At 46.1% G+C, this 16780-nt stretch overlaps 1 protein-coding gene across 1 annotated transcript in view; it reads right to left on the minus strand.

Moving 5' to 3' along the window:
* Positions 1-16780, minus strand: part of LOC126419785 (peptidoglycan recognition protein 1-like) — a 146960-nt gene that overhangs the window by 26532 nt on the left and 103648 nt on the right. Inside the window, exon 3 of the mRNA XM_050086970.1 lies at positions 1338-1475. Within this exon, the coding sequence (XP_049942927.1) occupies positions 1338-1475 (138 nt within the window). The remainder of the gene's footprint in view (positions 1-1337; positions 1476-16780) is intronic.

Consider the following 16780-nt stretch of genomic DNA (forward strand, 5'->3'; position numbering starts at 1 on the left):
GCTGATGCAAAACTTTTTTTGATGTGTGTGGAATTAAAGAGAATGGGGTACAATATTCGACTGGCTCCTCGCAAATCACACATTTCTGTAGGCAATACTTGGCGAGCTGGCCGCGGTGGCCGTGCAGTTCTAGGCGCTTCAGTCCGGAACTACGCGGCTGCAACGGTCGCAGGATCGAATCCTGCCTCGGGCATGGATGTGTGTGATGTCCTTAGGTTAGTTAGGTTTAAGTAGTTCTAAATTCTAGGGGACTGATGACCTCAGATGTTAAGTCCCATAGTGCTTAGAGCTATTTGAACAATTTTTTTGAATACTTGGCGACGTCTGAGATGCTGCAGAAAGCAACGTCACTGCACAGAGGATACTTGAAAAGAGTGATTTGGAGTGATGAGTGACGCTTTACCCTGTGTCAATGCGATGGAAGGGTTTGGATCTGGCGACAGCCTCGAAAACGTTGCCTGCCATCGTGTGTGGTACCGTCAGTGAAGTATGGAGTAAGTGGTTTTCGTAGTTATGGTGCGGTCCCTTTATTGTGCTGACGGATAGGAACACATTTTACAGCATTGTGTGCTGCCTGCAGCAGAGGAATAGTTCGGAGACGATGACTGTTTGTATCAACATGACTACGCACCCTTACCCTAAAGCAACATCTGCGAGGCAGTCTTTTGTGTACAGTAACGTACGGATTGGCCTACGCAGAATTCAGACTTCAACCCAATGGAACACGTTTGGGAAGAGTCAGAACGTCGCCTTCGCTCCAGATCCGAGCGTCCAACATCGCTACCTTGTCCGGTCTCGGCTCTTAAGGAACAACGGCTGCCATTCCCCCACAGACATCAGGCCGCTTCATTGAAAGCGTCCGCAGCGCCGTTCATCCTGCCTTAAAGGAAAATTGAAATTTGTGGTAAGTACCCACGGGACCTAACTGCTGGGGTCATCGGTCCCTAGGCTTGCACGCTACTTAATCCAACTTAAACTAACTTACGCTAAGGACAACACAGATGCCCATGCCCGAGGGAGGACTCGAAACTCCGAAGGAGGGAATCGCACTAACCGTGCCAAGGCGCCTCAGACCGCACGGCTACTGCCTCAAAGGCAAAGAAAGGACATTGGTATCCAGTAACAGGTGTCCAGATACTTTCGATCAAATCGTGTATGACCCGTCTGGTGCGTGGGCGGACAAGAGCTCCTGTGGAAGAGGGCGCAGCGGCGCGTCCACCGGATTCGTGTGCAGAGCCTGTGGCTGACTGGCGCAAGTGTTCAGAGTCATCAGTCAGTCTGCTGTGTGACGGAATCCGAGCGCAGACGTAAAGAACAGAGACGCGCGTGCCACTCACCTTCTTTACTCGACAGTATGGTGAACACCAGGCTCCCGATGAGCACCAGCACTCCGAAGGCGAGGAACCCAAACACCAGGTAGCGTGACGTCAGAATACCTCGCCGGCGTGTCGCTGGCGGGGGGCTCACGTTCTTATCTGTAAACCAAGTGGGGAAAAAGGACGCTTATACCTCTCACGCTAAAGTAACGAACCACCGGGCGGCAAACTGAGGAAAAGAGTAACACTTTAGTATACTTTGAAGGTCATAACATGAACAGCGTAGCGTTCCAAAGGATTGGAAAAGGGCACAGGTCATCCCAGTTTTCAAGAAGGGACGTCGAACAGATGTGCAGAACTATAGACCTGTATCTCTAACGTCGATCAGTTGTGGAATTTTGGAACACGTATTGTGTTCCAGTATAACGACTTTTCTGGAGACTAGAAATCTACTCTGTAGAATCACCATGGGTTTCACAAAAGACGATCGTGTGAAACCCAGCTCGCGTTATTCGTCCACGAGACTCAGAGGGCCATAGACACGGGTTCTCAGGTAGATGCAGTGTTTCTTGACTTCCGCAAGGCGTTCGATACAGTTCCCCACAGTCGTTTAATGAACAAAGTAAGAGCATATGGACTATCAGAGCAATTGTGTGATTGGATTGAAGAGTTCCTAGATAACAGAACGCAGCATGTCATTCTCAATCGAGAGAAGTCTTCCGAAGTAAGAGTGATTTCAGGTGTGCCACAGGGGAGTGTCATGGGACCGTTGCTGTTCACAATATACATAAATGACCTTGTGGATGACATCGGAAGTTCACTGAGGCTTTTTGCAGATGATGCTGTGGTGTATCGAGAGATTGTAACAATGGAAAATTGTACTCAATTGCAGGAGGATCTGCAACGAATTGACGCATGGTGCAGGGAATAGGAATTGAATCTCAATGTAGACAAGTGTAATGTGCTGCGAATACATAGAAAGAAAGATCCCTTATCATTTAGCTACAAAATAGCAGGTCAGCAACTGGAAGCAGTTAATTCCATAAATTATCTGTGGTACGCATTAGGAGTGATTTAAAATGGAATGATCATATAAAGTTGATAGTTGGTAAAGCAGATGCCAGACTGAGATTCATTGGAAGAATCCTAAGGGAATGCAATCCGAAAACAAAGGAAGTAGGTTAGAGTACGCTTGTTCGCCCACTGCTTGAATACTGCTCAGCAGTGTGGGATCCGTACCAGATAGGGTTGATAGAAGAGATAGAGAAGATCCAACGGAGAGCAGCGCGCTTCGTTACAGGATCATTTAGTAATCGCGAACGCGTTACGGAGATGATACATAAACTCCAGTGGAATACTCTGCAGGAGAGACGCTCAGTATCTCGGTACGGGCTTTTGTTGAAGTTTCTGAGAACATACCTTCACCGAAGAGTCAAGCAGTATATTGCTCCCTCCTACGTATATCTCGCGAAGAGACCGTGAGGATAAAATCAGAGAGATTAGAGCCCACGCAGAAGCATACCGACAATCCTTCTCTCCACGAACAATACGAGACTGGAATAGAAGGGAGAACCGATAGAGGTACTCAAGGTACCATCCGCCACGCACCGCCAGGTGGCTTGCGGAGTATGGATGTAGATGTAGATGTAAGCTTTCACGGCCGGCGTCTTCATTAATTAAAACTTCCGGGCTGAATTGCCGTGGTCCATATGTAAAACTTCGTCTCCTTCCTGACGTTTTGTCGCCTACTGCGGGCAACATCTTCTGAGGTGAGCCGGCGACTGGCTGCTAGGCGCTGGAGGTCCCGCTTATGTAGAGCGCTTAGATGGCGCCACCACTCAACACGTGCTTTCGACTTTAAAACTATCTCTGGCTAGTGCCGTCTCTCTCGATTACAGATGATCGATTGTCGCTTCGTTGGTACCGTCGCTCGCGCACGCCAACGCGGCTAGCCCATCGCCATGTCCGGACGCGGAAAGGGAGGCAAACTTGCTGCTGTGGCAAAGCTTCTGCTCACGCTGGCAGGAGACGGCCGCGGCAGCAACAAGAAGAAGAAGCGCAACCGACCGCAGCACGTGAGGCAGTGCTACCGCTGCCAGAAGATGGGACACGTCGCCAGGATGTGTGGGGACGCAGTCGCGTGTCTGAAATGTGCAAAGGCACACGATACACGCGACTGCGACAAGCCACCGCACGTCGCGTTGACTGTGGCGGCGCGCACGCCGCAAACGCACGCAGCTGCGCATACCTGAAGCAGCGGACACCAACAACTGCCAAGAAAGCGGTACATGAAGAAGAGGCAGCCGTCCCGCCACCCCCGCCCAAGGGGGAAAACGGGGCGGCCGCAATCCCGCCCAACGCCGCTACCGACGACGCCGTCGCCGCCCTCAAAGCCGCGATGGCGGCAGAGAGAGCGGCCATGCAGAAGGAGATCGTCGGTCTCCACCGGCAGCTGCAAGAGTTGCGGGAAGAAATGCGGACGACGCAGAAGAAGACACCCGGCCCCGTTGCCACCCCTACGGTGGTACGACAAGTTGGGGTGGAAGTGTCCACGCAAACGGACGTCGCCCCGGAACCTGTAGCAATACAGGAGACCGGGGAGACGCCCATGGACCTGGTGCAGTCCGTCCCGCCGCCGCCGGATGTGGTGAAGCAGCAGCAGCAGCAGCAGCAGGACAAACAAGAGGCGGGAGGGATGTACTCCGAAACCATCCCCTTCCCGGACGTCACCAACCTCCCAGCGCTCCTGAAGAAGATCGCGACCATGGTGCGAGATGGGCGGTACGACGTCCGAAGAAAACCGCACCTTTTCGCGGAAGCAGAAGCGAAACGGAAGTCACCGCTTCCACACCGGCCTTTCGAGCTTCGTGGCGGATATCGGGCAATTATGCTCGAATTCGTCACGAAGAAGGACCTCCACACCATAAACTCCAACCCGATCTTCACGCCGCGGAACTGGGGCTTCATCTTGGATGACGCGGTCGCGCGGCTGAAGAAAGAAGTTAGAGATGGCGCGAGGAAGCTCACAGCCGAGCTGGAGTCCGCGCTGAACAACATAGCGCGGGATGGGAAGAACACCTAGTACCACAGGAACATCCAACGACACCGCCAGCATGCCTGCATCCCGGCAACCAGGATTCACGACCAGGCAACACGCAAGGACCATCCAGAACGAGAGGCAACACAACTCCAACCCAAGAGGATCTTGGAGGAACAGCTGTGCCAAGCTTACACTCCATACCTCGGGCCAAGGTTCAGGCCCGTATGTTTAGCGCCAGCGTCAGCGTCAGCCTAGCAGCCAGTCGCCGACTCACCTCACGTCAGGAAGGAGAACAAGTTTTACATATGGACCACGTCAATTCAGCCCGGAAGTTTTAATTAATGATACTTGAAGGGCTATTAAAAATTATTTAAATTCTCTCTGTAAAGTTACTGCATGTTGCTAATACTACCTTATGTTCAGGCGCTGTTAGTGTTGATTCTGCTGCAGTTGTAAGCCACATTTTACTGAATGCAATGCACCGTAATTGGTGTACCCGGCATTTGCGACGTAACAATCGGCGAGGACAGAAAAAAAAGGTGGAACAGGCGTTTCCTGCGGGGAGAGGAGTGTTCCCACAGACCTCACATAAACTGAACTGCAGGGTTCAAATGGCTCTGAGCACTATGGGACTTAACTGCTGAGGCCATCAGTCCCCTAGAACTTAGAACTACTTAAACCTAACTAACCTAGGGACATCACACACACATCCATGCCCGAGGCAGGATCCGAACCTGCGACCGCAGCGGTCGCGCGGTTCCAGACTGTAGCGCGTAGAACCGCTCGACCACTCCGGCCGAAGAACTGGAGGGATTGCTGATGTTGGAGACAGCATTTATGCTGATGCAGAGGAAGTGGATAGCGAGTCGGTGCTCTCTTCCTGGAGGTGTTGCTGTGACTACCACTAGTTCGTCCCAAGCGCAAGTGATCCAGATATGTTCAGTGTGTTTTGAGGACAGCTGCGCGCCCAGTGGTTTTGATCGTAGTGTAAAAGGGATGGGTGGTATCTTGTTCCTTCTCTAGTTACTCAACACAAAAACCTTATAAGAGTAAAAGATAAATTTTACTTCTCCCGGGTGGGATTCAGGGTCTTGTAAAAGTTTTTGACAAGACAGCTCAGTCGCCATTAGCAGTAGAAGTGACACTGAAGCGCCAGAGAAACTGGTATATCCATGCGTATTCAAATACAGAAATATGTAAACAGTCAGAACACGGGGCTGCCGTCGTCAAAGCCTATGTAAGACACTCACTGTCTGGCGCAGTTGTTAGATCGGTTACTGCTGCTGCAATGGCAGGTTCTCAGGATTTAAGTGAGTTTCAACGTGGTGTTGTAGTCGGCGCACGACCGATGGGACACAGCATCTCCGAGTTAGCGATGAAGTGCGGATTTCCCCGTACGACCATTTCACGACTGTACCATGAATATCGTAAACCCGGTAAAACATCAAATCTCCGATATCGCTGCGGCCGGAAAAAAGATCCTGCAAGAACGGGACCAACGACGACTGAAAAGAATCGTTCAACGTCACAGAAGTGCAACCCTTCCGCAAATTGCTGCAGATTTCAGTGCTGCGCCATGAATAAGTGTCAGCGCAAGAACCATTCAACGAAACATCATCGATATGGGCTTTCCAGCCGAAGGCCCACTCGTGTACCCTTGACGACTGCACGACACAAAGCTTTACACCCCGCCTGGTCCCGTCAACACCGACACTGGAAATATGCTGCCTCGTCGGACGAGTCTCGTTTCAAAGTGTATCGAGCGGATGGACGTGTACGGGTACGGAGACAACCTCTTGAATCCATGGACCCTGCATGTCAGCAGGGGACTCTTCAAGCTGGTGGAGGCTCTGTAATGGTGTGGGGCGTGTGCAGTTGGAGTGATATGGGACCACTGGTTCGTCTAGATACGACTCTGACAGCTGATACGTACGTAAGCATCCTGTCTGATCACTTGCATCCGTATGTGTCCATTGTGCATTCGGACGCACCCGGGCAATTCCAGCAAGACAGTGCGACACCCCACATATCCAGAATTGCTACAGAGTTCAAACGCTTCCGCTGGCCACCAGACTACCGAGACATTTACATTACCTGGGATGCCTTGAAACGTGCTGTTCAGAAACGTGCTGTACTCTTACGAATTTATGGACAGCCTTGCAGGACTCATGGTGTCAGTTCCCTCCTGCACTACTTCAGGCATTAGTCCAGTCCATATACGTCGTGTTTCAGCGCTTCTGCGTCCTCGCGGGGGCCCTACACGACACTAGAAACGTGTACCAGTTTCTTTGGCTCTTCAGTGTATTTATTTGTACTATTGCAATGAAGCAATATGCAAGGAAAGCGTTCCTGAAGAAGAGAAATTTGTTAACATCGAGTATAGATTTAAGTGTCAGGAATTCGTTTCTGAAAGTATTTGTATGGAGTGTCGACATGTATGGAAGTGAAACGTGGACGATAAATAGCTTGGACAAGAAGAGAATAGAAGCTTTCGAAATGTGGTGGTACAGAAGAATGCTGAATATGATGGGTAGATCACATAACTAATGAGGAGGTATTGAATAGGATTGGGGAGAAGAGAAGTTTGTGGCCCAACTTGACTAGAAGAAGGGATCGGTTGGTAGGACATGTTCTGAGGCATCAAGGGATCACCAATTTAGTACTGGAGGGCAGCGTGGAGGGTAAAAATCGTAGAGGGAGACCAAGAGACGAATACACTAAGCAGATTCAGAAGGATGTAGGCTGCAGTAGATACTGGGAGATGAAGAAGCTTGCACAGGATAGAGTAGCATGAAGAGCTGCATCAAACCAGTCTCAGGATTGAAGACCACAACAACAAGAACAACAACAACAACAACAACATTGCAATGTTGGGTTAAGAGCATTGTGTAAGGGGTCCGCGATCCCTTACCCAACCATAAACACGTTTTGTCCACGCACAGATCGGTGGTAGGTAAAATTGATAGTCAAACGCCGCTAGCGCTAACACGATCAGAGTCAGTCGGAATTCGAGCTAGGAATCCTCCGAGTCCAGGCGGGGGCGTGGGCTGCGCATCATGTCGTACCGGCTCAGAGAGTCCACACCGCGATCGCTTGACACTCATCGAAACATTACCGATTCGTGACAAATGATATTCTTCGACACGTGACTTAAATGCTTACTGTTTGCCGAATATCCGCGATAGTATCAAACGCGCCGGCCACATCTTGGGTTGCTGTGAGAACTTTGTATGGTGACTATTGTGACAAAGTGTGATGAAATATTAAAAATTCTGACCTGTCATAAGATTAACCATAACTACATGTGTGAAACGAAAGTAGTGTCTGCTTCGTATTGTGTCCAAACAGAGTACACCAATCAAACTATGTAAAACATCTTACGGTTCGTTATTGCAGAATCTTTTATCATCATGTGCATATTGTTGAGCTGCTGCATTCTGATTACAAACAACTCTCGAAGCAGCTAAATCCGTTTAGCATTTATCTATTGGACCACAGTCACATGAAAATTAAAGTTTCATCTGCGTCTACATCTACATGAATACTCTGCAAATCACACTCAAATGCTGGCAGACGGTTCATCGAACCACCTTCACAATAATTCTCTATTACCCCACTCTCGAACGGCGCGCGGAAAAAACGAACGCGTATATCTTTCCGAGTGAGCTCTGATTTCCCTTATTTTATTATGATGATCGTTTTTGCCTATGTAGGTCGGCGTTAACAATATATTTTTGCATTCGGAGCAAGAAGTTGGTGATAGAAATTTCGTTATAACATTCCGTGGCAACGACAAACACTTTCGTTTTAACGATGTCCACCCCAAAACCTCTGTCATTTCAGTAACTCTCTCTCTCTCTCTTATTTCTCGATAATCCAAAAGGCGCTGCTCTTCTTTAAACTTTGTCGGCATACTCCGTCAGTCCTATCTGGTAAGGATTTCACAACGTGCAGCAGTATTCTAATAAATGGCTCTAAGCACTATGGGACTTAACATCTGAGGTCGTCAGTCCCCTGGAACTTAGAACTACTTAAACCTAACCAACCTAAGGACATCACACACAACCATGCCCGAGGCTGGATTCAAATCTGCGACCGTAGCAGCAGCGCAGCTCCGGACTGAAGCGCCCAGAACCGCTTGGCCACAGCGGCCGGTAGTATTCTAAAACAGGGTGGACAAGAGTAGTGTATTTAGTAGATTTGTTGTATCTTGTAATTGTACTGCCAATAAAATGCAAACTTTGCTCGCTTACCCCACAACATTTTCTACGCGTTGTTTCCAATTTAAGTTGTTCGTAATTGTAATTACTAGGTATTAAGTTGAATTTACGGCCTTTAGATTAGACTGATTTATCATGGAACCGAAGTTTAACAGATTCATTTTAGCGCTCACGTGAATGACCTTACACTTTTCATTATTTAGAGTCAGTAGCCAATTTTCGCACCATACAGATATCTCCTCTAACTTGTTTTGCATTAGAAGAAAAGGAAGAGCGAGGGTATGAGAAAACGAAGAAAACAGGGCACGAGTTAATAAAAAAATGGAGAAGATATTACGAGAACACAAAGGGAAGAGGACATGAGGAGATGAGGAAAGATCACATAACACCGTACAGAGCTTGTGGGGTAAGCGAGCAAAGGATGCAAATGAAACAGACTATACGGAAGATATTACAAGTTCAAGGAGCTTTGTACAGGGGGTTACTGGAATTTAAGGAATAAGTGAAGAGAGACATCGACGAAAGAAATAGTAAACCGCTGCAGAACGCAGGCTTACTCTGCAAAGATATGGGCAAGAAGGGAGAAGAGAAAGTGGGAAACGTTGAGGATGGTATTATGGGAGTTAAAATTGATTTAGAAAGAAGATCCACGCAGTAGAGACACGTCACGATCAAGAGATCAAAGAAGTAAAACAGTTGCAACAACAATGTAATATGGCTCTTGATGGACTAGGAAACAGACAAAAGGATCTGACAGTAAATTTAAAGAAGGTGACAGAAGGGCAGAGGCAGGAAGACAATCAGAAAGTTGTGGACGATAATAAGCAGTTTCAGGATGGTGTACACCAGCTGGAGAGTAAAACTGAAGAGATGAGGAGGAAGATTAGCGGTACAACATTAATAGTGGGGCATGCACAAACTAACATAGAGCAGAAGTATAAACCAAAAGGGACACTCCACCTGATAATATTTACTAACTGTAAGTGGTTAAGAGGGGTTTTCCCCATTACATTTTAGAGATGCAGATAAAATTCAGTTTGCAAATAGATAGAATGGATGGTGAAGCTTTCACTTGGGAGGGGAGGGGAGGTTAAGAAGATGGAAGAAGCTCAGTAATTATGACCAATTTGAGTTAGAATTCCTGAAAAAGTTCTGGTTCAAGAGTCATCAATGCACAACGCCGAAGATTTACTATATCACAAGCCTCTTAACACTTGCAGGGCTAATATGAGAGAATTTTCTGAACATTTATGGGAGCTGAACGAGACGTTGGAGCAAGCATTAAATGATGACAGAATGATATTTGCAGTTAAGAGGAGGTTGAGCCAAAGAGTGCAAGGAAACCGATCTGGGAGCTTGATTAAAGACAGAGATACTTATAGAAGTACTGGAGGAGTTAGAATCCATTCTATTGCAGGAAAACAACCAAATGATGGGCAAAACCAAGGAGAAAATAACTACCAAGTAAATTAATTTGGCAACTCACTAAGTTACAGAGAAAGGGGCAGTGGTCATTGATATGGTAACCACAGTAATGGCCATCAATTTCACAATGATCACCGGAGAAAAGATGATTAAAAAATTTATGGGAGAAGAGAACACAGACGAATGGGTAATGGGGTACAAATTGAAGAAGTAGAGAGTACGGAAAACTAAACAGCACTAAAGGTGTGGTCTGGTTGGGAGTGAGACCAAATAGACCAATTTTAACCTTATTAAACATGATGATGGTGGAGATCTGAGAGGAGACATAATGGAGGAAAATGAGCAAATGTCCAAAGAACCCATATTACCTATTACTTTTCGTTAAAATCAAAATTTGTGGACTGAATGCTGATGCCCTAACAGACACAAGAAGTGAAGCACGTGCTACATCCCAGAAGCTATATGAACAAATATTGAATGCAAATGTCTGTTTCCCGAATTTTCCAGTGAATGATGTGAGAGTTGTGAATGCTGTAGCTGCCAAGCGCAAACCCATTAATGAGCAAGTGTTGGTTACCTTTGAAGTAGAGCGAGAAGAATGTGAGGAACATATTTAATAGTGCAAGGTCTGAACAAGACAGTTATTGCGGGCATGGATTGGTTGAACAAAGCGGAAGCGGTAGTAAGTTTTGATGAAGACACTGTTGAAGCAAAAGAGAGAGGGGAAGAAGTTAACTTCTATAGAAGAGAACAAGAAAATGAAGAGGAAGGATTTAAGTGGGTGATCTTATGCAATAAAGAGCAGCCCACAGCCAAACAACAAGACGAAGAGCTGGAGGAAGAATGTGTGCCGATAATCTACGATGGGCTAGTGCAAGAGGATCAGCGTAGGGAAGATACGATGGGCAAGAAACTTGAAAGGGTGACACATCTGGATGAAGAAGTTCAGAGGAAATTCACTACAATATTGTACAAGCACCATAATGTCTTCTCTCTGCAGCTGGGTATCATAAGAGAAGCAGAATGCAGAGTGAAAATAAAGGACCATAAGGCATTCAGTATTAAACAATATTCCATCCTGTACCAAAAAGGAAGGCAGTAGACAAAGAGATACAGAGGATGGTGGACCTTGGCGTTATAGAAAGAGCGAACAGTCTAATAATCCCCTGTTTGTAGTGGATTAAAGGATGGGAAAGTTGCGATCGTGCTGGATGCACACACAATAAACAGAGTCGTTGAACTAGAGTGGAACGAGCCAGAGATGATAGGAGAATTGATTCATAAATTTCGAGGAGCGAATACACTCGGTAGCACTGACTTGGCCACTGGATATTGCCAAATATCTCTTGACCCAGAATCTCGCCACTATACTTCTTTTACATACACTGGCAGGAGTTACCACTTCAAGGTTCTGCTATTTGGCCTTAATGTATCCGTCTCTGAATTTATCAGAGCACTGTATAAAATTCTGGGTGAAGACTTACTTAGAAAAGTCACTGTCTATGTGGATGAAGCACTAATTGTGAGTGAGTCATGGGATGAACACTTGGAAAAATTACATGCCCTCCTAGACGCATTTGATATGTCAACGGTGACAGCAAATCTGGGCGAATCAGAATTTGGTGAATCACAGATAAAATTCCTGGGTCACATAATTTCAGAGGAGGGTATTAACATAATCCGATTAAGTTGGAGGCATTAGGCAACTTCCTATTCCTAGCACTAAGAAGCAATTGAGATTGTTTTTCTGTGTCTGTGAATTCTATAGAACGTTCATCAAGGATCCTGTACTCAATGGCTCAAACTTGACGAAGCTAACGAAGGCAAAGATGACGTAGATTGGAAAAAAGACTGTCAAGAGGAATTTGAAAAGATGGAGGAAACTTTGCATAATGCAGAAATTTTGTACCAGCCTGATTTTACTAAGGACTTCTATTTCGTTGCAGGTAGCTCAGAATACAGATTGCACATACGGGCATATACCTATGTCAAGTGGAGACAGATGGAAATACCAAAGTGATAGAAACTACAGCATTTGGTAGCAGAAGTTTAAATGCATGGGAAAGAAAATATTCTATTACAGAACAGGAAGTACTAGCAATTGTATGGGGTTTCAAACGATTCCATTTCTATTTGACACAAAGATATGCGAAGGTGGTTACTGACAGCAAAGCCCTGGCATTTTTGACCACCATCAAACTGCGACATAGTCGATTAACAAGGTGGTCACTGATGTTACAAGACTACGACTTTTAAGTGGTATACGAACCTGGTGAACCCAACATAATACTTGATGCATTATCAAGATTACCAACTGATTCACATTGGGTAGCAGTGAACACACCACAGGGTGAAGAAATATTAGGATCAACCTAGTGAAAAGATTGCAACATGCGGAATTCTTAAGAAGGTTCTCGAGGAACGTGCCTAAGGAGAAAAACGAAGATGAAAGCCAAGATGATTAAGATCAAATGTAAGTGTGCTGAGGAAGAAAAGATTCGTACTTACTATTACGTCCACAATGAAATATTAAACAAGAGAAATAGCGAAAGTGAAGAAAGTTGGAAACTATGTGTGCCAGAGCACGTAGTGGAGAAGCTAATCTGCTGCACACATTATAGTAATGCTCCTTATGGACGAAAGAAATAAGTTGAAATTAGATAGCATTGTGAATAAAAGGGGAAGGTGTATACGCATAGTACTAAGTACTTGTGATACCAGCCAAAAGACTAAGAAAACCCCAGTCCAACATAAAGGCTGTGTGCATTCAATCATACCGACATCAATTAAGGCCATCGTAGGCATCGATCTGTCTGGACCTCTACCTGCAGCACAAGGAAGCTACCCACAAGTCTTAGTTGCCGAAGAACTTGTTTCCAAGTTTGTAAAATTTTGCATGTTGAAGAAAGCCACCAGCAAAACTATCATTAATAAGTTTGAGAAGGGCTATTTCAATAAAGTACGTACCCTGTGCAAATTCTGAGTGATAACGGATCACAATTTTAGTCCAAAGAATGGAGAAAAAATGCTGGATAGACGTCGTATAGAAAGGACAGCCATCTTCAGGTCTAGAGTGGCCTCCAATCCCGCAGAATGGACGATGAAGGAGCTAAACTGTCTATGCAGAACATACTGTCACAGGAAACATGGTTCGTGGAAGGAATAGTTGGACGACTTATTTTTCGTAAATTACTGGAATTGCCACCAGGGAGCGATACAGAATGGGAGAAGAAATTAAAACTAGTCGAAGTGTGTGTGAGGGAGAAGGTAAGGAGGAGACAAGATAGACATGATAAACTGGTAAAGTCAATAACTTATCGAGTGGGGGGCCTGGTGTTAGTGAAAGTGCATGCCAAATCAAAGAAAATGAATTCTGAGATACATAAGATCAGTCATGTTTACATAGGAAATATGTAGGGTGAGACGGATTGAACATCCAAACACTGTGGAAATAGATTATGTACAAACAATGAAAGCTCATGACAAGGAACATGTTGAAAACATAAAAAGGTACTGTCCATGCAAAATGAAGATAAGGGCAACCCAGGTGACGAAGTGGAGCCAGAATGGGCATAGGGAACTAGCAACGTTTTTGCTAGTATACTAAATAGCCACTGGTATGCTCGCAGCTGGGTGAGATTTTACATCCTGTTTCAAGTCTCATTCCTCTCCCATCTTTCCTGTCCTTAGGTTTAAGAAAATCGTGGAAATTATTAAGCAGATTAAGCAGTGATTGCCAAATATCTCATTTAGAAACAGTTCAGTAAAACCTGTGGTACATTCGTCACAGTATTATGAAGTAATAATGAGAGGACGTAACTACTGTAATTGTTCCAAATCATACTATACAAACAGTAGTCCCAGAAAGAATAAAGATAAACGCCGAGTCTAGATGAAACATTTTTCAAAATCTTGAGAAAGACTAATTAGTGTTAGTAGATAATTCTTCTGAAAACTTGTAAATTTGTTTCGCTAGTCCAGAAACAGCAGAGGAACGGCAATGAAATATAATGAGATAACACCTCATGGTTGTGACAAATAGGAAAAAAGTGTAAAATGACATACTGATAGTGAGGTACTCGGTTATATGAGTAATATGAGGTGCAGGGATGTTTTATATGATGAGAGTAGTAATGTGTAGAGAAGTTAGCGTGCATGGAGGCATGTTTGTGTATTTATTGAGGTGATAAGGAGGTTAATGAATATGTAGGAGTATATATTTGAAGGAAGAATACACTCCTGGAAATGGAAAAAAGAACACATTGACACCGGTGTGTCAGACCCACCATACTTGCTCCGGACACTGCGAGAGGGCTGTACAAGCAATGATCACACGCACGGCACAGCGGACACACCAGAAACCGCGGTGTTGGCCGTCGAATGGCGCTAGCTGCGCAGCATTTGTGCACCGCCGCCGTCAGTGTCAGCCAGTTTGCCGTGGCATACGGAGCTCCACCGCAGTCTTTAACACTGGTAGCATGCCGCGACAGCGTGGACGTGAACCGTATGTGCAGTTGACGGACTTTGAGCGAGGGCGTATAGTGGGCATGCGGGAGGCCCGGTGGACGTACCGCCGAATTGCTCAACACGTGGGGCGTGAGGTCTCCACAGTACATCGATGTTGTCGCCAGTGGTCGGCGGAAGGTGCACGTGCCCGTCGACCTGGGACCGGACCGCAGCGACGCACGGATGCACGCCAAGACCGTAGGATCCTACGCAGTGCCGTAGGGGACCGCACCGCCACTTCCCAGCAAATTAGGGACACTGTTGCTCCTGGGGTACCGGGGAGGACCATTCGCAACCGTCTCCATGAAGCTGGGCTACGGTCCCGCACACCGTTAGGCCGTCTTCCGCTCACGCCCCAACATCGTGCAGCCCGCCTCCAGTGGTGTCGCGACAGGCGTGAATGGAGGGACGAATGGAGACGTGTCGTCTTCAGCGATGAGAGTCGCTTCTGCCTTGGTGCCAATGATGGTCGTATGCGTGTTTGGCGCCGTGCAGGTGAGCGCCACAATCAGGACTGCATACGACCGAGGCACACAGGGCCAACACCCGGCATCATGGTGTGGGGAGCGATCTCCTACACTGGCCGTACACCACTGGTGATCGTCGAGGGGATACTGAATAGTGCACGGTACATCCAAACCGTCATCGAACCCATCGTTCTACCATTCCTAGACCGGCAAGGGAACTTGCTGTTCCAACAGGACAATGCACGTCCGCATGTATCCCGTGCCACCCAACGTGCTCTAGAAGGTGTAAGTCAACTACCCTGGCCAGCAAGATCTCCGGATCTGTCCCCCATTGAGCATGTTTGGGACTGGATGAAGCGTCGTCTCACGCGGTCTGCACGTCCAGCACGAACGCTGGTCCAACTGAGGCGCCAGGTGGAAATGGCATGGCAAGCCGTTCCACAGGACTACATCCAGCATCTCTACGATCGTCTCCATGGGAGAATAGCAGCCTGCATTGCTGCGAAAGGTGGATATACACTGTACTAGTGCCGACATTGTGCATGCTCTGTTGCCTGTGTCTATGTGCCTGTGGTTCTGTCAGTGTGATCATGTGCTGTATCTGACCCCAGGAATGTGTCAATAAGGTTTCCCCTTCCTGGGACAATGAATTCACGGTGTTCTTATTTCAATTTCCAGGAGTGTAATACTGAGTTTGAGAGAGTTAGACGTGATAGAGATTTATGTGAGTTGAGATATATGAAATATGGAGTAGTTTAAGAGATAACAGTTGAACAATATCATTTATTATCACGCAAGTTGCCCTACGCGTATCTGTATGTATTTATGTTGTAAGTGATGATGAGAATAAAAGGAGAATTACTCACGAACAACAAAGAAATAATAATTTGATGATCTAATTAGATGTTGAGCATGGTTATTCACACTTTTGTATTGAGTTTAAAAAAATAGAATTCTGTCATAGTAAAAGGAATGATGTGTACTGATGTTTCAAATTTTGAACTATATCTGTCAACAGAATAAAAATATGTACTACCTTATTTGCAAAATTAATAACACCTATTCAAGTACAGAAACATAATCCCGGGTAGAATAAGTACCCATTCCTTCTGAAACTTATTTTTGGACAACCACGTTAACAAGAGATTTATATGTGAAGGATTTAATACAGATTAAAGCATTATCAATTACTTGTATAATCTGTTGTACTGAAGTAATGTTCAGCCAAATACGTTTGATGTTAATACATTGTTAAAGATAATAATAAACTGAAGAGCCAAAGAAACTGGTACTCCTGCCTAATATCGTATAGGACCCCCACGAGCACGCAGAAGTGCCGCAACACCACGTGCCTTCGATGCGACTAATGTCTGAGGTTGTGCTGGAGGAAACTAACACCATGAATCCTGCAAGGCCGTCCATAGATAAGTAAGAGTACGAAGGGGAAACAGCACGTTTCAAGACATCCCAGATATGCTCAATAATGTTCATGTTGGGGAGCTTGGTGGCCAGCAGAAGTGTTTAAACTCAGGAGTGTGTTCATGTTGCCAATTTGTTGCAATTCTGGACGTATGGGGTGTCGCATTGTCCTGCTGAAATTGCCCAAGTCCGCCGGAATACACAATGGACATGAATGGATGCAGGTGATCAGACAGGATGCTTACGTAGGTGTCACCTGTCAGAGTCGTATCTAGACTATCAAGGGTTCCATATCACTACAACTGCACACGCCTCACACCATTACAGAGACTCCACCAGCTTTAACGGTCCCCTGCTGACATGCAGGGGCCATGGATTCATGAGGTT

This window comes from Schistocerca serialis, chromosome 9 (genome assembly GCF_023864345.2).
Source record: "Schistocerca serialis cubense isolate TAMUIC-IGC-003099 chromosome 9, iqSchSeri2.2, whole genome shotgun sequence".
NCBI classification, from domain to species: Eukaryota; Metazoa; Arthropoda; class Insecta; order Orthoptera; family Acrididae; genus Schistocerca; species Schistocerca serialis.